Source organism: Microtus oregoni, unplaced genomic scaffold (genome assembly GCF_018167655.1).
Source record: "Microtus oregoni isolate MIOR12 unplaced genomic scaffold, Mior012 000019F_ref0000042, whole genome shotgun sequence".
Taxonomy (NCBI): domain Eukaryota; kingdom Metazoa; phylum Chordata; class Mammalia; order Rodentia; family Cricetidae; genus Microtus; species Microtus oregoni.
Window position 1 is genome coordinate 39,498,057 of NW_024543078.1, and position 23,225 is coordinate 39,521,281.

General features: G+C 45.3%; 1 protein-coding gene across 1 annotated transcript; it reads right to left on the minus strand.

Annotated features, from left to right (window-relative positions):
* Positions 1 to 23,224, minus strand: LOC121459366 (nucleolar protein 14). The gene is made up of 18 exons (XM_041669036.1): positions 22,714 to 23,224; positions 18,358 to 18,492; positions 17,177 to 17,318; positions 14,362 to 14,486; positions 13,795 to 13,929; positions 12,361 to 12,483; positions 11,664 to 11,795; positions 10,020 to 10,323; positions 8,841 to 8,971; positions 7,850 to 7,935; positions 6,589 to 6,724; positions 5,696 to 5,797; positions 4,920 to 5,073; positions 2,927 to 3,086; positions 2,469 to 2,613; positions 612 to 730; positions 314 to 469; positions 1 to 117 (listed from the first exon to the last, which is right to left on the minus strand). The coding sequence occupies exons 1-18, from the start codon at positions 22,906 to 22,908 to the stop codon at positions 18 to 20; spliced, it is 2,580 nt and encodes an 859-aa protein (XP_041524970.1). The 5' UTR covers positions 22,909 to 23,224; the 3' UTR covers positions 1 to 17.
* Between the last annotated feature and the right edge of the window lies 1 nt (position 23,225).

Genomic DNA, 23,225 nt, shown 5'->3' on the forward strand with positions numbered 1-23,225 from the left:
TACATTTACAAAATAATTTATTTTTTGAACTTTTTCCTCTTCAGAGCCTTCCATTCACCTTCTTGTGTAGCCAGGCTGTTAAAAAGCTGCTTTACCTTGCGCTTCCTTTCCGCATCCCTAAAAAATAGAGAGAAGCAAATGTCACTCTGCACCAGTTTTCAAGATTGCTGGCCTTCCTTCTGTCTGAACACCAACAGTTCAGAACCATACACATCTGGCCAGTCACCATGCTTCCTGGTACTGAGAAAAACCGGTGACCTACGAGTATGGTGTCCACACAGTGGTGCCCTAGTCCCGTAGAGTCCTTGCTCACCGTTCCATGATTTCTGAGAGCTGCATCCTGGCCAGGAACTGATTGTCCTTTCGGATCTCCCGGACGGCGCCTTTAAATTCCCGCTTGTGTTTGTGGATCAGTCTTTTCCTTTCCTGCTCTTCCTTGGTGCTGCCTTGTTTCCGTCCAAACTCAAGCCTACAGTTAGAGTCAACGAGGCAGTGGAGGTGAGCCGAGCCTGCCTCAGTACAGCCTTTCCCCATCACACGCTGTGAACAGATGCTCTGCCCGCCCCTAGCCCGTCCACAGTCCTGGTGTCGTCAGGGCACCCAGCACTCACACTTTGACGAGCCGGGGGGTGAACAGCTTTAGTGGGACTGGCTTGCTCTTCTCACATATCAGCGGCGGACAGTGCTGCTTTTGGATTTCTATTTCTGACAGTATGCTTCGAGACAGCTCCTGAGGAACATGGTAATAGCATGTTGTGACACCATGAACAAGGTCCCACTTGTCACTGCTTGGTGCAGCTTGGCTGAATCACCATCTTCTACACAGGGAATCACATGTGATAATGATCCCTTAAAAACTGAGGTGGGCAAGCCGGGCAGTGGTGGTGCACGCCTTTAATCCAAGCACTCAGGAGGCAGAGGCAGGTGGATATCTGAGTTCGAGGCCAGCCTGGTCTACAGAGTGAGCTTCAGAAAAGGCTCTAAAGTTACACAGAGAAACCCTGTCTCAACAATCCTTCCCCCCCCCCCCCGCAAAAAATCCCCAAAATCTGAGGTGGGCTATTGAACTAGTTCAGCTGATAGGGCCTCTTGCCACCAAGTCGGAGTTCAATCCCTGGAAACTATAAATTCTGAAGGCACTGCCCTCTGACTGCAATGCATGTGCCAATGCATGAGCACACCCCCACCCCCAGGGAGAAAGCTGTAAATGTGAGGGCTTATACCCAGAGATTAACAGATGGCCTCTCTGTCAGGAGACAGTGGCAGGGCACCACCAGCCCGAATTCTGACTAAAAAACACAGGACTACCTTCCCAGCCTAGGTGACCTGCAGTGTGTGGAGGCAGCGGCCAGAGCAGCATGAGGGTTTCAGGCAGAACAGGACTTCTCCCAGACAGCTAAGGCACGTCTCTCTCAGGCCCTGGCTTAAAGGAAGCTTATAGAAGCCAGCTCACTGGTGTTGGTCTTGTCCCTTTTCCTCACACAGATGTGTCCTGGAACCCAATTTCCTGCATTCCTGTACTCACTGCATACTCTTGGCCCATCTGGATGTCACTTGAGAACCCAGTAACTACAAATCTCAGAACCCCAAAAGGCTAGACCAAATCTGTAGGACTAGAGATCCCTTTAAACAGAAAGGACAAGCCACAGTCATGTCCACAGGGATACAGTAACTCAGTATAGTCAAGGGATGGCTTGCTGCAGACTTGGAGAGCTTAGCCTTTAGGAAAGCCAGGGCGTGTCTTCAAGTGGCACATGTGCCAGTGGCAAGAGATGAGGGTATAATGTGCACAGGAATGATCAGACAATGGACAAACAGCACACACAACTCTGGGCAGTGGCCAGGGAAGGCCTGGCAAGAGTGGCAGAGTCAGACAAACTCCAGGCAGGAAAGAGCAAAGGTGAAGGTCACTGCTGAGGAAAACGCCCGTGAGGAGTCAGGTGCAGGCGGTGGGCAGCACAAGGCAAGGCCACCCTGGCAGGCGGGAGCCTGAGGAAGGGATACCATGGCTTTTGCTTTGAGGAACCTGGGCTGGCATGTGGATGACTAATGACTTAGAGGGGAAGGATGGAGGCAGGGATCAATCAGGAGCCAAGAGGCATAAGACGGTGAGGTAGGACAGGGTGGGGGACAGCCTGAGCAGTGAGTGAAGATCTGCTGACCTCTAGATGTGTGACGGCATCAAAAAAAAAGCCTTGTCTAGATACATGGGCGTTCCAAGTAAGTACGTCCCTAGAGCTTCTTGTCACTCTACAGGGTGAAGGGGCCACCCTTAGACTGTGGGGTGAGGTGCTTTGGATGGCCTGGAACCGGAATGGGGCTAGGAATCCTCTTAATATCATTTTATTTTCCATGTGTACTCATGATTTTGCGGATGGCTCCATCAGACACTTGCTTCCCAGTGATGACTTTGAAGCTGTGACTTCAGTGTCAAAAGCATAGCACTAAGCTGGTGGCAGCAAACTCACCTGAAGGTCTTGGGGGAGGCCACAGTCCACAAGGTGCTCGGCCAGGGCTCGGTGGGGCCCGATGATGGCATGGAAGGATGGCAATGCATTGTACATGAGCACACAGTGCTTCAGCAGGGCCAGACATGAGGCCAGGCAGGACAGTCTGCAGGGCAAAGGACCACGAAAGGGACCAAGCTCATCATGATGGGTCAACAATGGTGGCAAAGTGAAAACTCTCACCCCAGCCTAGGAAACTAAGAGGCACCACATCAGCAGAAAGGCCAATGGCTCACTATGGTAGTCAAGACAATACTGTCGGTACTGTCGGCCTGGAGAGGAGGGAGGCGCAAGAAATGTAACGATATCTTTAAAAGGGGAGTTAGGTTCAGTTCCCAATCAAGTCACTATACTTTGAAAATAATGCTATGTATAGTAGGCCGTTTACTCCAAGCTGTCCCTGGGGAATCCACACATACCTTCTATGATTGGCTTCAGTTGCTGTCATGGTGCTCAGTCTACTTGCCCAGTGCAAGGAAAGGCTTCCCCTTCGCCACGTGGCCATATCTGCTTTGTCAGAGACCACGAGCAATTCCGAATTCTTCCCAAGTGCTCTAAAAGGGTGTACTAGAGTGGAACCTGAAACCCAAGCATGTCAGGTCAGAAAGGACCCGGATATTACCAGCTTAGAGGGCGTACTTTGTAGTAGCTCGGCCTTTAAAAGGTGTTTCTTCACCAAGAGACAACTCTTTTCTGCCAGGTCTTGCTACATACCAGTGAAGCCAATTGAACTGGGCAAATAAGCATAGAAAGGTTACCTGTGGGGGAAGCTCCAGGGGGGATGGGTGAGACAACATACCCAACTCAACTTGGAAGTCCTGCGAGCAAGACTTCCTATGGCCTTCTCAGGTTACACATTAGCATTTAGGCCATGGCCCAGACAGGTGACAGCCTTGTTCTCAGAGGGAGGTCAGGCAAAAACAGCACCCTTACAGATAAAAAAACCAGAAAGCAAAAATTGGATGCCAAAACCAAAACAGAATGAGGCGTAGCAGGATGCTGGGGAGTGGGTAGGGGAGCTCACCAGAGCTGGAGCAAAGTGAGAGGATGGAAAGACGGACATCAGCAAAGACCTGGAAATGCACGTCATCAATGCTAGGGCAGAGGAACACGGTGGGAGAGTTCGGGCATGATTAAATGGGGGTGGCTGGGTACATGAGGGACAAGTAGATGGTCACCTTGTTCCAACCCCCGACCAGGCCAAGGGACCACCTTCTGACTCCACTCCAGTACCCGCACTGTCTACGGCAGCACTGTCTACCGCAGCACTCTTTACAGGGAACTACTACATCCATGACAGGTCATGCTGGACGGTTGTTCCCAGTACCCACACTGTCTACCGCAGCACTCTTTACAGGGAACTACTACATCTATGACAGTTCATGCTGGACGGCTTGTTCCCAGCCCAAGCTTGATACCCAGGAGCAGACAGTGTCTGGAGAGCTCTGTGTAGGAACATCACGTGACCGGAGCCCCAAATGATGGGGGCCACTGGAAGGGTGAACTGAATGACTGACTGGGCCCCGTTTCAGACTAGGGCACCTGCCTGCTGGGACACAGTAGCACCACAGCACCCTGTCTCAAGCTGTGTCGTTTCAGCCTTAAGGGGCTTCGAGGCACCATAGAGGCTCCCTGAAGGAGCTGAAGAGAGAGCAGGAACCAGAGAAAGAAATCAGTTAAGATCAACAGATGTGGAACTCTCCAATACTCTGGCTCCCGCTAGCTCTCCTTCCTAGAGACTCAGCTTATAGATGATATACTGAGCGGTGCTGGCCATAAATACAGTAAAAAAGAGAGCTGGGTGTGGAGGAGCATGCCTGCTGGCTCAGCTACCTGGGAGGCTGCGGCAGGAATCATTAGACCTAGAGATCTGAGACCAGCCTAGGAAACAGACTGGTTTTGTTTGTTTGTTTTCAACACAGGGCTTCTTTGGGTAGTTCTGGAAGTCTTAGAATTCACTCTAGACCAGGCCTAGAACTGGCCTTGAACTCAAGAGATCTGCCTACCTCTATCTCCTGAGTGCTGGGACTGGGACTAAAGACATGTGCCCCCACATCTGGCTGAGACTGAATATTAAAAATCAAAAGGGGGGGGAATCAAAAGGGGGAAGGGGCTCAATCCCTATTACCCCTCTTTCCTAAAGAAGTGAAAAGAAGAAATTAGATTAATTTTGACAATGTATTTAGTTCCAAATACTTAAACCTTGCTGAAATACTTCCCATGGCTTTGGTGTTGCCCTGGAGAGGTGAGTGATCAAGTGTGAAGCTGGTGGGCCCCACGTGTGGGCTGTACACGCACGGACAGAGAAAGACAGTTGGTGCCTGGATCGAGGACTTCAGAGAGCTTTTTCAATGCTCTCTCAACTTTCTAGAATGAGTATGTTAAAAACAAAAACTCCATAAATCAACTCACCTTGACTCTTAGTGTTTGGAATTGCTATGTAAAGAATCCCAAGAAGAAAATTCAAAAGCTCAGGGATGAACCTCCGAGACAGGGACACATACTCCAGGAATAAGCAGCACACAAACAGGCCTTTTATCACATCTTGTAGAGAGAGGACCGGACACTAGGAAGGAACCCACACGGACAGTTACTACTTTGGAACCATGTTTGAAATACTGCACTGGGCAGACAATAGCACCCCACTGAGCACCACAGGAAGTCCTGTACCCTAATAAAGAGGCTGATTATAAAGGCTACCTGAACATGGGCCATGGTAAGCCATGTGTTAGTGCAGGAAAAGGAACAGCCTGAATAGAGTCCACACGGGATGAACAAGGCCCACCAAACTTGGCTTGTTTTAGAGTCACACTCCCCATATGATCTTGTGCTGCTGATTCAAACCTTCTATCCCATCCCATCTGGACTAGCTCATGCAGGCAGCTCTGGGTGTGGGACTATGCTGCTGTCTGACGTTGGAACTCTTGATCCCTATTGGTTCTCACAGGCCCTTTAAGATGAACAATTTTGTGCCAAATCCTAACAGGTCAAACTTAGGTTTTTTTTTATTTCAGAATAGGCTGTTTATACTGTTCAAGCTAGTCTTGAACCGCTGGATTCGTGTGACCCTCCTGCCACTTGTAATTGGAACCAGAAGCTGTATCACTGTGGATGTACAAGTGCACTTCTGTTTAATACAGTCCTGAAATGTGGGGTTGACCCCAGCAACCTTGGAAGATGGGACCCACCTTAGTAAGCATCTGGCTCATGCACATCAGGGCAGGGGTCACAACTGGATGCCAGAAATCAGAGGTTGGAAATAAAAGTCCGGTGATTTTCAAATAAATGAGCTGGAAAGGAAGTGTTCCGGTACCGATTAAAGGGAAAGTGATGTTAAAAAAGGTTCCATAGCGGAACTAGTCCTGAAAGTCCCGGTGAGGTGCCACAGGCACTGACAAGCTACCAGACCTCACTCTAGGGCAGGGCCTTGCTCACCACCTCCCAGGACACACCAGACTCCTGTGCTTTCCGACACACAGCTGGGCTCACGTGGAATGTCCACAAGGATGGGGCTGTTCTGTGAGCTTGGCAGGGTCTTCAACCCTCACCTCTAACCTGCAGAAGTGGCGCTTCAGGCTACCAAAGCTGGGGCTAGTGCTTGCCTGCTGGACACCAAGTGATGTCCTGCATTTGCTTGAAAGGAGACAGCCATGTCTCCGCATCCAATACCTGACCTGTAGTTCAACTCTAAGCACAAGAGAAAGGAGGAACAACAAAAGGCACCAAGAAAACCTCCAGTGCACAGAGCTCTGACAATCCGATCCATGCTAACTTACTTCCTTCAGGTCAGGCAGGGACTCTCATTACTCAAGAATGACTAGAATCCTACCCTAGTTTGGGGCAGGGGAAGGAGAGCATCCTGAAACACATCCTGAAAGATACCTGGTCCAGTTAGGTGTTTAGCCACACTCATGGGTAATCTGGGGTGCAGAGGCCCCCCGGCTAGACATCAGACTACGGGATAGCCAACCTCTCAAAACCATAAATGGCATCCAATGCCAGTCATTCTGTGTGGTGATAAAATAAACTTGATTTCCGGCGGCTGAGAAGAAATGATCTGATGAACCTTGTCTCTGCTTACCACATCCAACCCTGGAAACAATGCTCGGCCTTTGGTCTCAATCATTTCTTCCATCTCATGCATGGCATCTCGGAGAACAAATTTCATGGAGTCACTTGCAGATTCGGGAAACATCTGGCAAAGATTATATAACTGCCTATTAAACAAAACATAATAGAGATGACTTCAGAGAACAAAAGCAAAAAAACCCCAACAGCAAATCTCAAAACTATTTTCCTCTGCAGTCGCTTGCTGACTAAGCAAGGAAGAATCAGAAGCCTGCAGATGAATACATAATTCTGTTTTGTGGATGCTGGGTACTGAACCCCATTTCATGCATTGCAGGCAGTACTCCACTGCCGAACTGTGAGCCCAGCCTGATTAATCCACTTTTCTTACTACAATGACTGACCTTTCTGGTGGTCCAGGTGATACTTCAAGTAGCATTTTATGATAATATATACCCATTTCCTGAAACCTTGGTCATAGCGTTTAAGCGGAGGCGGCAGGAGCATGTGAAGCGCCCTGGCTGTTTACAGTATCCATGCTTTCAGAGCCTAAGTGTCGGCCACAGCACTTCACAAACACCAGCAGAGCATCTTTCTGTACATGCAGCTGACACAGGCTAGTTAACAGCACAGGAGGAAGTAGCTCGATAGTGGCCCCTGCAGGTATAGATTCTCACTGATCCCACATCCAGTACACAGCTCCTGAGAGAGATCTCTGTTCCTTCTCTTCTTCCAGCCATTGCATAGGGAAGGAGCAGGAAATCAGCATAGGCGTCAGCTTGTGGTAAAGGCCAGAACCCGCTATAGCTACTCCTGTGCAGGGTAAGTGGATGTGCTTCCCCAGCAGGCCCCCTCAGACTCAAGCAAAGCACGTCCTGTGTGATTCCAGGGAGGCAAGGACTGGTGGGGTGGTAAAGGGTCCCTCCAGCATGCTCCCAAATACCTCTGAACCCACCCAGAGCTTGAGGTCCAGTGGCAAATGAACACACAGATGAGTACTAATGCTATAAGCTGAAGGGCTCACGAGCTTTCCTTTGGAGTTAACTAGTTGGTAACTTAAGATTATCTCATCCCTGCAGTGTCAGAGGGGAAGTCATGGCAGTGGGTATGTGCTGTGAGCCTATACACAGCTCTGCGAAGAGTCACCTGCCTGCTAAGGGCACACTAACATTTGACTGTCACAATGATGCCAAAATGTTTAGTGTAACATTAGATAGGAGAAAAACTGTTCAATTTAGCCCCATATTCCTCTTAATATAGACATTTTTACTTACACAACCAACTTATCAATGGTCTTGAGGTCTGGTGTACTCTCTGTAGCCAAATCTCCTACGTATTGCAAAAGGAAGCCAAACAATTTCTGCAGGAACATGGATTGGGAGATTACTCAGTACCAAATACCAAATGCTAAGCCACAGCCTACAAGTCCCAGAACATTTGCCACAGCCTACAACTCCTAGAACACCTCATGCTGGCCAGAGCCCACTGGGAGAATAAACAAAGAGCAAGCAAAAATATTGCTAGAAATTGCTGGACATAGATGAGGAAATAAAGCTAAGGGTCAGGCACATTCTTTATGGAATGTCAAAGAGTGCATAATTAATTAAAACCAAACAAGGAGCTAGCTATGGTAGCACATTGCCTATTATCTCAGCACACTGAAGTCAAGACAGACACAAAGTCTGAAGCCATCCTGGGTCACAAAGTACCAGACCCTGTCTCAAAAAACAAAGCAAAGCCAAGTATGGTGGCTTGCATTTATAATCCCAGCACTTGGGAGGCAGAAGCAGATGGATCTCTGAGAGTTTAAGGCCAGTCTAGTCTACATAATGAGTTTCAGGACATCCAGCAATATATAACGAGACCCTGCCTCAAAAACAAAATAGGAGAAGCAAGAACAACCACATGAATGAGGAAAGCTGCAGCCTTACAGTCTAGATAAGGACGTGAGAATCACCCCAGGAACAGGGGCAGTAATAGTAACTCATTTTTACAGTCTTGGCCACTTGGTGGCTGTGAATCTAAGTTTCCTAACATGTGAAACAAGGGTAACAGGGCTGCTGTGAGGCAGAGAGGTACTTGATGCCACGGGAGGCTTTCTCCTCCTCTTTAAGTGCTTCCCAGTGTCACCACAGTGATATCAAACAGGAGGCAGGCACTGAGCAGACACCAAGACACTGTACTGTGTACCTCCAAGTAAGTTTAACAGTCATAGAAACAGGATCATGCTACTATTCCAACACCCACAAACGTATCCCAGCGTACTTCTAACTTTGCTTTGTTTCCGACTGCAAGACTTGGATGGTTGCATTTCTGAATTCTCTCCACCACTAAAAGCTGTTCTTCCGTTGATCTTCCTGATAATAAAGACCTCAGCTCTTCATAGGATTCAGGAGCTATCAAAAACACAAAACACATTTCACAGTTAACTTTCAACTGAACAACAACCCACAAGTCTACACACACAGTATAGACATGACTACTTCCACTTAACAAAAATGTTATTTAACCTAAGTTTTATATAAGGTGTTTGTCTAACCTCATCCATATCCACTCTTAGCCAAGGAATCTGACATGACTTAAATGGCCTATATTTGGCTATCATGTACCCAAGGACAGCCCCAAAGAGAAGATGACCCTGACTTTCATCAAGCAGGAATCAGCCTGAAACCCCACAAACCATGAGGCATCTCTGTGGCAGTGCTGGTTTCAGTATAGACACGCCAGACAGACTCATGAAGAAAATCTATTCCCTGAGACTCATACACCAAGTCCGGTCCATGGAAGCCAGGTTCACTCATGAGTTATCTTTTCTGGAAGTAACCTTCAATCAAAGAACAAGTCAGGGTGGCTTTCTTTTTTTTTTTTAAATTTATTTATTTATTATGTGTACAACATTCTGCTTCACACACACCAGAAGCGGGCACCAGATCTCATTACAGATGGTTGTGAGCCATCATGTGGTTGCTGGGAATTGAACTCATGACCTCTGGAAGAGCAGTCAGTGCTCTTAACCTCTGAGCCATCTCTCCAGCCCAGGGTGGCTTTCTATAACTGGAGAGTTTCTTCTATGAACCAGATCAAACACTGTATTTGGTAGAAGGTGATGGTTGTGGCCAAAGCAGTGCAGGTGTAAAGCCATTGTGCAGATGGTTCAGGAATCCCATCCTGCTGCAGAAAGGTGCCTCTTCATCTGTGTGCCGTCATGGGACCAATGTCAAATTGATGCTAATATGGGGACCCACAGAAACCAAGAATGACAACTCGTCCACACCGTAAGGACATTACACATGGGAGTGTGACCTTGCACTCACAGTCACATCTCCAGGCAGGGAGACCAACAAGTATATACTGCGGCCCATTATTTGGAAAAGAAAACCCAACAAAGGTGGGGATTGAATACCAGCCCTACAAACAGAACAGAGAAAACAACCGTGTGCCTACCTGCAAAGACATAGGGCAGCTCAGTCCCAGCAGCACTTTGAGCTTTCTGATCATCACTTGGCAGTTTTTCCCCAGGAGTCGGATGCTGCTCTTTCTTTGGCTTCTCGTTTTCCTCTTCGCTCTCTATACTAGACTCTAGGTCTGAGTGGCTATCTGAGCCATCGCTTTCCTCTGTGTCGTCCCTGCTTCCATCTTCACCCTCTTCTTCATCACTCTCATCTTCGTCCTCTTTCTGGTCATTCTCTTGGTCACCTGCTTCCTCGCTTTGCTCTTCCTGGACATCTTCAATGTTCATCTTCCCATCCTAGGAAAAGATCATGGTGACAACAGTCAAACCATTCCGCAGTCACACCAAAATACCATGCCTACTTTCTTATCTCCGTAGGCCCCTTGCTCACTTCTCTGAGGTACCCTAAGCCACAGGAACTGAAGCTCTTCCACAGTGCTTTGGTCTGGGAGCTTGATGCTCAGTGTGGTACTGTGAGAGGTGAGGGGACCACTGAGAGATGTAGCCTGGAGGGAGGTCTTTAAGTCAGGAAGTGCTGCTCTCAGGAGGAATTAGTATGGTTTTTACTCCCAGTTGTTGGAAATTATTAAGGAACATGCCTGAATCTTTCTCCTTGACTTATTGCATGGCCACATGGCCACTTTCTCTTGCATGCATTTCCATTACTAAGGCCTTTGCCAGGGCTGAGCAAAAGGTGGCAACAAGTCCTTAAACTTCTATTAGAGTAGCAGCCTCCCAGAGAACCCTGCAGCTGGGATGCTGGGGAAAGTTTAGCTTCTGCCACAGAGCTCAAGGGAGTGAAATGTTGATGGTATCCAGTTCCTGTGAGAGATGAAGAATAGAGAAGATAACAATAGCTTTGGGGTGGGACCTGCTCACGTAAGTGTTTTTTTGTTTTTGTTGATTTTTTTTGAGGGGGGGACTTTTTTAAACACCAAGTTTTACAAGCTAGAGCCTTCTCAAAACAGTAGGCCCATCTACTTCCTTGCCCTAAGCCCTAGCTAATACAGTATTAAAACACTCATACTTTATAAATGTTATGAATTAAAATCTACACCACTACCGAAGATATAATAGTGGCAGAGTGCATGCCTAACATATACAAGGCCTTCTAATAGATTCCCTCAGCACCACACAGTAAATAAATGGCACCTAGAACTAATTATTTCACTCTTGGTGGCACATTCCTCTAGTCCCAGTATCTGGAAGGCAGAATTGTGAGTTCCAGCCTAGTTTGGGCTATAAGCCAAGCTCACACCTCAAAAACAAACAAACAAATAAACAAATATCTAGTTAAAATCCAATAACAATAGTTGTTATTATTACAAAGAACTTGACCATGGGTTAGCTCTGTCAATAGTATACTGAATTAAAAAAGATCATCAGTTTAAATACATTAAAAATGCTAAGTGTGCAAGTCTAGCCTGTGTGGTTGTGTCCAAGCTCCCTCTCCGGACAGAACAACAACTCCATTGTTGCCGTCTTCTCTATATAGTTTGGCACTTGCCATGGCATGAATATACTAAGAAAATGTGATAGAAATTGTTTAAAAAGTTTTCAATTTTCCAGCTCTAATGGATCCCTTGAATAGACCATGTGGTTTTTAAATTTAAAAAGGTGGGGGGCACAGAACTTACTTTGTAAGAAAGCAAACGTCTATCATCTTTATCCAGTATAAAGCCGTCATTCAAATCATCTGCAGACATATGTTTTGGTTTCTTTTTATTTTCATCTTCGTCTTTTCCAAGCATTCTTCGAAGTCTTTCAGCCTGAGGCAGTAATATAAAAGAGAAATCATACTCTTTGCTGTATACATAGATTCATCAAATAGATACATAGATTCATCATATCTAACTAGAAACACTCAGGGTACAGAAGAGGCCGCTGACACAGCGTGTTAAAACAGCCAGCTGAAGAGTATTTTTCTATTCATTTGTTTAAACACAGTAAAGCTAAAACACCGATGCCCAGGTAACAGTTTAGACACAATAAAGCTAAAACACCGATGCCCAGGTAACAGTTTAGACACAATAAAGCTAAAACACCGATGCCCAGGTAACAGTTTAGAAGGCAGAGCACTCACTCACCTGCCAGCAGTTGTTTGTGGGAGAGGTGTTGCCAAGGAAGACCTTGTATACTGTTTGTATTTTATTTCATATTGTTACTTTTATAAATAAAGACATTTATGTCTGCACTAATGTAAAATTAAACACAGCACATTTCTGCCCATTTTCAAGATAAAGCGGAAAAACTTATGAAAAAGAGTCAGCACTCAGGCCTTACACGAGGGAGCTGAGTCTCTGGGGTGTCCCCTCAGTTACAAGTCACCCGTACCTCCAATTTCCTGAGCCGCTCTTGGTCTTCCTTTGCCAATTCCTCCTCCGTTTTCATCCTGTTAGAGGGCTGCGCCTTCATTTCAAAGCCAAGCTCACGAACCATCAGGTCATATGCATCTGGCTAAGGTAAAATAAGAATTTTTCAGGATTTGTTAGAAAAAGTAAAGAATATTCCATTAATGACTAGACAGCATCATATAAGGAAGGGGACAAACCATGCCTAAGTCTTGTCTTCTCCACAGAAACTGCTCCGGGGGCTGGAGAGATGGCTGAGTGATTAAGAACACTTGCTTCTTGCAGAGAACAAGAGTTAGGTCTTTGGCATCCATATCCCACAGCTCCAGCAGATGCCACCCACTGCTGGCCTCCACAAGCACCCACAAGCACGTACACATTATCCCCCTCTCCAATAAATACACAAAAGCAGGCTGTTCTAATTGGCCCTAAACACTGAGAAAGGTAGACATGTGGGTTACATGGATATTTTAATCCCAGCACTCCGGAGGCAAAAAATTATTCTCAAAACATATCAGCTGCTGGGTATAATGGTCACTTGAGAGGAAGTGGCAGCTGAATCAGGACAAAGTCACTCTTGGAGAGTTCAAAGCCAGGTCTATCCTACATGAAAACCTATCAAAAAATACAAAATAAAAAGATAAATAAAAGAACTAACCCCCAAACAAACCCACTCCACCCAAACTTATCTATCTTTAACAAAAATAAACACCACTCAGCTGAGTATTAAACCCGTAACACGGGAAATTGTATCAGTAGCAACAAATATAAGGCTGGCTCAGAAAGATACATACATGCCATGCTGCAATATAATCTGGTGAAGTCCTATTTCTTTGGTAGAATCTCACTACTAAACAAATGGACCATTTTTCAACAGTTTAGGGGAAATGTAAAAAGCAACACTGTCGAGAGGAAAAGAAATGAAGCAAATGCGTATTAAACATATTACACATGAATAGAAGGGTGTGCAGCCAAGTACCACCTTCCCACGGTTCTACCCTAAGGTACTTCTCACCCAAGAAACCTTTAGCTGACTCAACACAGAGAAAGAGGTGACTCTGGGTCACTTCCACCCTATAGAACTAATGCAATGAACTAACTGAAAGCTAGGCACAGTGCCACATGCTTTATTCCCAACAGGAGGAAGAGGCAGGCAGATCTCTATGAAATTGAGGCAAGCCTGTCTGCAGAGAGACTCTGTCTAGGCCAGCCAGGCTGCATGGAGAAAGTCTGTCTCAAAAACACAAAACAAAACAAAAAGAAACTTTTGACTAAAAACAAGACCAACAAAATGGCTCAGTAGGCCCAGGTTTGCACACATATTAAAACCTGCCCTAACAGGAAAGAGCCAGAGATGCTGAAACATCAAGTCAACAGACTAAGTTTAGTGTTGCTTCTTGTGAAGGGTGCTGCCCACCTGGGGTTTTTCCTTTTTCTCTTTGTTTTCTGACTTCTGAGGTTTACGTGACAGGAGAGTCTGGATTTCTTTCCAGTCTTGGTCTAGCTTCTCTGTGAGCTCGAGGGCATCTTCTCGTTGAGCCTGTCTTTCCCTCTGCGGGCGGGGGGAGAACAGCAAACACATATCATACACCATTCTTATTAGACTTCCACGAGTGGCCTGGTATCAAGGCTAAGAACACACAATGACCTACTTAATACCAAATGCATCAACATGGAATAAGGTATCAAAAGCCTGTATCTTAAATGTAAATCTCTAAGGTCAAAGAGAAGTAACTTCCTGTAACTATGTATTCAGATGCTCTGAGCAGTACACTGCAAGTTTAATAATCAGTACTGTTTTGCAAATACTAAAGCCAACAAATATCATCAGAAGTATATCCTTAATGAGATCTAGAATATTTTTTCAAAATGAGTGGTCCTATATTAAATTCAGATAAAAATTAAATATAACTGATAAATGTACATGGGAAGAAAACCTGATGTATTTTGGAGCTGTCCACATTAAGAACATTAGCCTGCCCACCTTCTCTTGCTTTGACTTCGCAATGAGCTCTTCAATCAGTTCTTTCCGTGACTTTGGCTTATCTCCATCTTCACCCTCCTTCTGAGATGCATTCCCACCACCAAAGTGGGAAGCAGTAAGCTCAGCTGGAAACAAATAGCAGAAGATATTAGAAAGCTCAGGTTCTAACTTTAACAATTTTGGGGTAGAACTGTCAATATTTCTCCAGAGGTACTTTTAAACACAATGATTTTTAGATGTGACATGTGTGGGCGCTGTGTGCCCAGGCAATCGTGGCGACTTCAGAGGACAGTGTCAGCTCTCTTATTCTACCTTCATGTGGGTCTTGGGGATCAAACTCAGGTTCGCAGGCTTGTGTTGTTGGCCCTCGCCTAGAATAACTTTGAAATTCTCACAAATGGCATAAAGTCACGGGCACAATGACACTTAAGGAAATGCTGCTTCAAGGACACTGAGACTTATCAGATTACCAACTAGCCACAATCCAAGGAAACAATATGCAGCCTTTTTTGTTTATCTGTTTTCATAAACACTAACATATTCAGAAAAACAGACGGGAATCAGAGTCTTGGAGGGAGAAGAGTCCAGGAACAACACATGGCAGGCATCCCTGCCTCCTCCTACACAAAGGCTCCGAGCCAACACTGAGAGCAAGAACCATTAAGGCTCCTCATCTCCAGCTTATTCTATTTGTCACAAAAGATAAACACTGCAGGAGCCATCAAATGTGGAAGAGAAAGAATTTAAAAAACAAAACAACAAAACCAAAACCAGTTTCTCAGATGTAAACTGATTCGCCTAGAACAGAAAATGAATGTTTAGAATCTTTTTTCAGCTTAGGTCTTATTCAGCAGCCCCCTAGAATGCCAAGCCTTTATCCAGACCTGCAGGCTTTTGGTCCATGTTCCCATCATGCCCTGGACCCTGAGCCAATCATACTTCCTGTGTGAGCTGCCATTTAGCTAAACCGAATTCTACACTTGCTCCCTGCTGACATGGTTACTGGCAATAGTGCAGTAGTGAAAAGAAAACCTCATTTCAAAAACAAGCTCTCAAAGCACGGTCAAGTACCTCTGGGTACTGAGAAGGAATGTCCACTACTTACTCAGAACTGCTCAGAACAACTCCCACCCCGTCCCTCGATCACTCCATCCTATACCCTCTTAGCTACTCGAGGGTGGCACAAGTGAGTCTACCCACCCCCTCACTTCCCCATCAGTTTTTCTTAAACAGATCATCACCCTCTTACTGCTTCCATGACAAAACAAACACAACTTCATCCCACTCTTTCTACTTTTTGGTCTTCCAGTAAAGCCTCCTGAGTTGGCTCTGCTTCATCTTCAGGCTCCCTGTCTTCAGGCATTGCTCTAACTCCCCTGTGGAGTCTTACTGACTCACAGGCCAGCTCTTACTCTCCTTCACATCAGTAGTGCATGTACACCACTCTCTCCAGAAAGTACTCTATTTAGCTTCCAGACCCCATGCCCAGTGCATTCTGACTTTGCCCCTTCTCCAACGATTCACGTTTCAGCTCTTTTTGTTTTTAGTGTGTATGTGTGTACGAGTGGGAAAGGACACCGGGAGTCCTGCTCTACTGTGCTCCTCCTATTCCCATAGGACAGATCTGGGAGTCCTGCTCTACTGTGCTCCTCCTATTCCCATAGGACAGATCCTTTCACTGAACCTAGCCAGCCACCTACCAGCCCCAGGGGTCCTCCTATCTTTCTGCCTCCATAGTGCCAGGTTTAGAATTTTGTTTTGTTTTGTTTTTTAAGACAGGGTTTCTCTGTGCAGCCGTGGCTGTCCTGGAACTCCACTCCGTAGACCAGGATGGCCTCTTAACTCACAGAGATCTGCCTGCTTCTGCCTCCCCAGTGCTGGGATTAAAGGCATGTGCCACCATTGCCTAACCAGATTTTTTTTTTAAAAATAATGTTTCTTAAAATTTTTATTATTGAGTCAGGCAATAGAGTTTGAGGCCAGCCTGGTCTACAGAGTGAAGTTCCAGAACAGCCAGGGCTGCACAGAGAAACCCTGCCTCGAAAAACAAAAATCAAACAAGATAATCATAATAATTTTATTATCATTATTGTGCGTGTGTTTGAGTGTGTATGATTAGAGTGGTAAATGGAACTACTTGAGCCACACCACACATGTGGAGGTCAGAGTAGACCTTTGTGGAGTTAGTTCTTTCTACTTTTACTTAGGTCTTGATCTCAGATTGCCAGGCTTGAGGGGCAAGAATATTTTACTCACTGAGCCATCCTGCTGGCTTCACACCTGGCCTTTCTTTTTGTGGGTGCTAAGGAGCCTCGTGCTTGCACTGTTACCCACAAAGTTGTCTCCCCAACCCATGCCATCTCTTTTCTATGTGTCCTTGCTCTTTTGGTGACCTTGTTGACTTCTGGTTCCTATCTCTCCAGCTGCCCGTGGGTGTTTCATTGTTGAGCTCCCCAAATCTGTCTCACAGCTCTCCCCATCTCAGTGAATGGATAATCCAGTTTCCTCAGAGGATTAGGCCAAGACCTTTATAGTCACCTCTGATTTGCCTTTATCCCTCATTCACTAGTAAATCCTGTCAGGATGTCCTATCAGACAATGGAATGCTGTGACATAAAAGTCTCAGTGGTTATCCTTGCCAAAACCAAACTTCCCTGGAGCCCATAAAGGCATTGACCACATACCATCCTAAAGTTCTGAAACAAACAAAACAAAGAACAAAAGCAAAAACCCTGTGGGGTTTATCAAGAGGTTAAAATACCATTTTCTGGAGAAAGTCCAAACTATGAGGTTTCTGTGTGGCACCTCCACTCACCAGACAGTGTTCCTCGTTCTTCAGTGTCGCTGTCACTATCCACGATGTCATTATGCTTTTCGATGTCAGCCAAAGACTGGCCATAATGAGTCAATTCTTCATCTTCATTCAGATTGTAGATATTTTTTTTCTCATGATGTCGCTTGGCAAAAAGAGGTTATAATCAGTTACCTAAAATTATTACATTTATTTCCTAGAAAATTAGTTATTTTCCTCTATATGTGAAATATGACAGCACAAATGAGTCTGAAGATTATTTGGAATCATCTACAAGATGACTGAAATATAAGCAGAACTTGTAGAGAAAACTCTTAGTAAGTTAATGGACTGGGCCAAGCTACTGCTAAGTCACTCCCATCAGCAATGGTCCTCCACTCACTTGTTCGCCATCCAACAAAGCTGAAGGCAGGACCTGGCTAACAACTCCAGCCCCTGTTACTGCTCACCCTGGTTAAGATATTCATCTACTCATTAGCTAGTATCTTTAAAAGTACCTTCCTCTCTGTCTACCCGAGACATCCCCTGTGCGTGGCAGGCAAACAACTCAGAGGTGTAAATGAACAAGAAGAAATGTTGTGGGATATTTGTTGTGTGAAGACACATTACAAATGTCCATTAACTAGGCAGGAGGTATAGAAGGGACTTCTGGGCAGAGAGAGAGGAAGTAGGAGACGAATCTAGGCACACACCATGACAGTATGACATGGAGGGAGTCAAATTACAGAATGAAAGCTAAAAAAACACAAGGCAAAATGTAGATTAATTTAAATGGGTTAATTTAAGTTATAAGAGCTAGTGGGACAAGCCTAAGCTAAGACCGAGCTTTTATAACTAATAAGAAGCCTCTTGGGGCTAGAGAGATGGCTCAGAGGTTAAGAGCATTGCCTGCTCTTCCAAAGGTCCTGAGTTCAATTCCCAGCAACCACATGGTGGCTCACAACCATCTGTAATGGGGTCTGGTGCCCTCTTCTGGCCTACAGGCATACACACAGACAAAATACTGTATACATAATAAATAAATAAATAAATATTTTTTTTTCTTTTTAAAAAAGAAGCCTCTGTATTGTTATTTGTGACCTGGTGGCTGACAACAAAGCTTGCTATAGTAAAAAACCCTTTTCCTTGGCTTGCCTTGTGTAAAAATTTAGAGCAAAGACACCCCATCCCCATTTTTTCCATACCTGTTGCTCCAGGGCAAACCTCTTTATCATCTTTTCCTCTGGACTTATGTTGCTATTATACTCCCCAAAGCGTTTATCTGTAAACACATTGGACTTGTTCCTTTCTTTGTACTCCTTTAGTAAAGTCTGTGTTCGCTGAAAAACAGATCATACACAAATAATTCTCACACAAAGCTCCTATAATATTCACCGAAGAGGCTACAAGAAGGGGCTGTGAGGTTGAGAGCTATACAGTATGATATCGAAGTTGTTAACGTGTTTTCATCAATGACAGGCCTTCTCTAGTGGGGATAGAATTTTGAGAAGAGAAATTTTGAGAAAAGTATAAGTCAGCTTGCACTAGATGGTGATGAGATAACCATTCTCCTCTTTGGAATCTCCTTGTCAGTGCTGAAAGTTGTAGAAACTGTGTTACAATCTGGGAATATTTACTGCAGGCATGATTCATGTGGAAAAGTATGCAGATCTCTTCCACAGAGAGGAGGGAGCTTACTTCCCACTGAACATATCCCAGAAAATGTATAGTTATGCTTTCATGTGTGGAACTATAAGTGTGTTTATCAAGTGGCAGCACAGCTCACTCTACCCCTTAAAATATCGTTTAGCTTGATATTCTATGCACAGAACAACTAATAGCAAGTAGCCGAAATCTGGGTATCCTTCGAATAGGATAAACACATTCAGTATTATTCAGTCCTGAGGTTGAATGCCCTAAAGCAAGACAAGGATGGATGGAAGCAAGGAATGGCAATGGCCTCAAGAGACATGAGATGCTATAATAGCAACTTTCATTCAGTGAAGAGATTCCTTTTTTAAAACAAGCAAGCAAGCAAACAAACAAACAAACCTAGCCTCAATAGCCCTTGCTGGCTTGGCATTCCCTCTGTGGTCAAGGATGGTCTCAAACTTCTGATTCTCCTGCTCCTTTTCTGGAGTGCTAGGATTTCAGCATGTACCACTATACCAAGCTTTTTGCAGAAAATTTTACATTTGCTAATAGCTTGTCATTTGAGAGCATTTATACACCAACCAATGCCGAAAGCAGTATCATCAAATAACAAAAGGCCAATTCAGTGGTTTCATAAATCCACAATTAGTGAGGTATCTTTTAGACACTCGAAACTTCTAATTTAGATTAATTTCTAAACAGATCTGAGTGCTTTTGCGTATTTTTCAGGGCTATCTACGTACACTGACCATGCCACACCAAGACCCAAGGGATATGGAGAAATTAGCAAAGATGGAGGAGCGATGTCTCATCCAGACACAGCCATTAACTGCAGGGGCTGGGCTCCAGTTGGTATGAGATCTTGCACCTCTGTCTTCTCACAAAAGCTGGGTAGGTTCAAAGTATGATCACAAAATCCCACCAACTTGGCAAACTCTCCATCTCTCCATCCCGAGTAGCTATATTAGTAAGAGGAAGTAGTCACTTTCTTCAGACAATCGCTGGGAGGATTGTATGCTTGAGCAAGAGATCATTTTGGACAGACAAGCAGAGTAATTGCTTCAGTATGTGATGCTGGGAGAGCAGCGTGGACATGGATCTTAACCCTAACTTGTTTGACTGTTCTTTGTCTCAACCTCTTCAGGTATAAAATGGTGGTAGTGGCTGGGTGGTGGTGGCGCATGCCTTTAATCCCAGCACTTGGGAGGCAGAGGCAGGCAGATCTCTGTGAGTTCAAGGCCAGCCTGGTCTACAAGAGCTAGTTCCAGGACAGGAACCAAAGCTACAGAGCCTGTCTCAAAAAAACAAAAACAAAAACAAAAAAAAAGGGGGGGAGGGGTATTTCATAAAGCTGGCTATGAGGATTAAATTTATGCTTCGTTTTTTTCCTCTTTTTTTTTTTTTGTTGGCTTTTTGAGACAGGGATTCTCTGTAAAACAGTCCTGGAACTCTGTAGACCAGGCTAGCCTCAAACTCACAGAGATCCGCCTGCCTCTGCCTCCTGAGTGCTGGGATTAAAGGCGTGCGCCACCACTGCCCAGTTAAACTTAGGTTTCTTAATACAATACCTGATCTACTGTATGGGATCTGTAACTTTATTAATAGCTTTGCCTTTCTAATTAAGTTTGGAAACTGAGGCATAACTGGAAGGTAATGGTATTGGGACTCTCCTTGCACTCCTACAGTGAAGTGCTACTTCAAAGCACTGTGGTTAATCAGAGGAAAGGAAGCAACCACGGTAGCCATTTATATTCAAAGGAGTAGCACTCATAAAATACTCTGGCCTGTAGCACGGGCCCCGTGTGCATACATCAAGCTTAGAGTCAATTGTGAGATCTACTGTTGCTCCAGATGGCTCTGAACCCTTTGACTCTGTGCCTTACCCTTTCCTATTCCAGTGCAATGGGCCTCCAACTTACCTCTTCAGTCTGGCCCATTCACCCTATGGGGTTTGAATATGACTCTATGAACAATTTTCTCATGTTCTACATTACTTCCTCCTGACTGTGACCTCTGAAAGTTTCCAGCTTCTACTTCTGATTTCTTCCACTACTTGAATTTCTGCTGTGGGCCAAGTGATTGAAAATTCAAAAAGGAACTGTGGTCATTCTCATTCATATTAGAGGAATGCACACATTTTCCTATTTGGTTTGTAGAATGTGAAAAATAATACTTGAACTGGTACTTTCGAACTTCTGGGAGTTAAGGCAAGTCTTTTTTTGAGAAATTGGTTTTTGACAAAACCAAGACAACAAGCCAAGTAGTGTTTAGAGATGGCTCACTATCCACTAAGTGTGCTATTTTAATTAGTGCTCACAAGTGGCAGGGTATGTTCCATTATGGCATGAAGCCCAAGCCTTTACTGGGAAAGGCAGATGTGGCTCTTTAGAGGCTACATTTGTCCCCTCTGTCGATAATGTAGCGTGTGAATTACCAGAGTCAGTCATTTGTGTTTCCCTCAATGCATTCAGGACAGCGTGAGCTCCTTGCAGTACAGATATTTTGCCCAATTCAAAAAATATTTCATTCTGTTTAAAGAGCACATGTGAAATGCGTCCTTTACAACAAAGTACAGATTAGGAGCCGTGAAGGGCAAAGGCCAAGTCTGACTTATCTCCCCTACAAATATTACCAATAATTCTAACCCATTAATTTTTCTCAAAGTAACCATAAATTGTTTTTGGTTTTAAGTTTATTTATTTATTTATTGAGACTCAACTGGAAGTTTTGGGTCTCACCATGTGGCCCTTGCTGGTCTGGAACTCACTACAGAGATGTAGATCAGGTTGGCCTTGAACTCAAGAGATCCAGCTGCCTCTGCTTCCCCAGAGTTTAAAAGCATCCCCCACAAACAGGCAGCCACAAATTCCTTTTTATTTAACTATTGATTCATTGATTGACTGATTTTTCTCTGTAGTCTGTTCTGGTACTGGCTCTGCAGCCCAGGCTGGTCTCAAACTCACAAGGACCTGCTTGCCTCTGCCTCCCGAAGATTAAAGGAATGAGCCACCACTGCCCAACTACAAATTCCTTTTTAAAAGCCCAAGGGACACCAACAGTTACATACAGAACGCCATTTGTTGAACTGAATCCGGAAGGAAGGTACAAAATACGCCTGAGATAGGGCCATAAGAACAAGGATGGACGTTATGAGGTTATCCATAAAAGGTACCATTTTTAAAGTTACTTCCCAAGGGACAAGCTGATGTAATTCAGAGGAAGGACATTTTTCATACATTCAAAGAGCATAGGTTGCATACTGGCATGAATAAAGGCTAAAGCACAGGTCAGCTCTGAGCTCAGTGATTAACTATGCCTAAGCCTTAGGTCCTGAGGCGTCAAGGAGGAGTCAAAAAGAACCTGGAAATTCCCAAAGAAGAGTTTTCAAAGGGCATTCGAACCCAAAGAAAGCAGAGGCAATGCTATGCAAGTCATGTTCTCCGTGCTACTTTAAGGCCAACTTGACACAAAGTATAATCTCTAAAAAAAGGAAACTTCAATTGAGAAAATGCTTCCATAAGATCTGGCCGCAAGCAAGCCTAAAGAGCATTTTCTTAACTAATGTTTGCCAGGAGAGAGCCCAGCCCACTGTGGGTGGGGCCACGCTTGGGCTGGTGGTCCTGGGTTCTATAAGCAGGCAGAGCAAGGCATGGAGAATAAGCCAGTAAGCAGCACCCCTCCATGGCTTCTACATTAGTGCTTGCCTCCAAGTTCCTGCCCTGTTTGAGTTCCTGCCTTGAATTCCCTCAATGATGGACTACGGTACAGAGGTGTAAATCAAATAAATCCCCCTTTCCCCAATTTGGTCATGGTGCTTCATCACAGCAATAGTAACCCTTACTAAGGCAGTCTCCAAGAAGTACCTAACTAGCCACTGGGGAAGCCAGATCCTTGCAGCGTCCACTTACCTTCCGAATGGCTCGGGCGCGGGATACTCCGGGTAGCCCCACATCGTGGCGCGTCTTCCTGCCGAGGATCTGGAACTTCTGCCTGTTGACTTTCACTTCAAACGGGTTTGGGTTAGTCTTCGCCAGTCCTCCGAACGCCCCTGCGGACGCTTTATGAACCTGCCTCCGCGCCCCAGCCCGCTTCGCCTTCCCCATGACATTCACTCTGCCCCACTTAGGAAAACAGTGTCCACGGATCCTTCAAACCGCAACAGGTTGCCTCCAGAAACGTGCGCTGAGGTTGCAAAACCACGCCCAGCCTCGTCTCACAATAACTGCGTCAGCTCCCCGTACCTCGCGAGAAGTACACAAGTCTAGTAAGACACCGTACAGTAGCTTTATTGGATTAAAGACTACAACTCCCAGGAGGCAGCACTCCCGGACTTCCCGGCGCTGGGCCTTATGGGATCTGTAGTGCTCCCGTGAGCAGCTACAGTCTCCTCAGGCGCCACCCCGAGGGGAGCTCTCGGGCT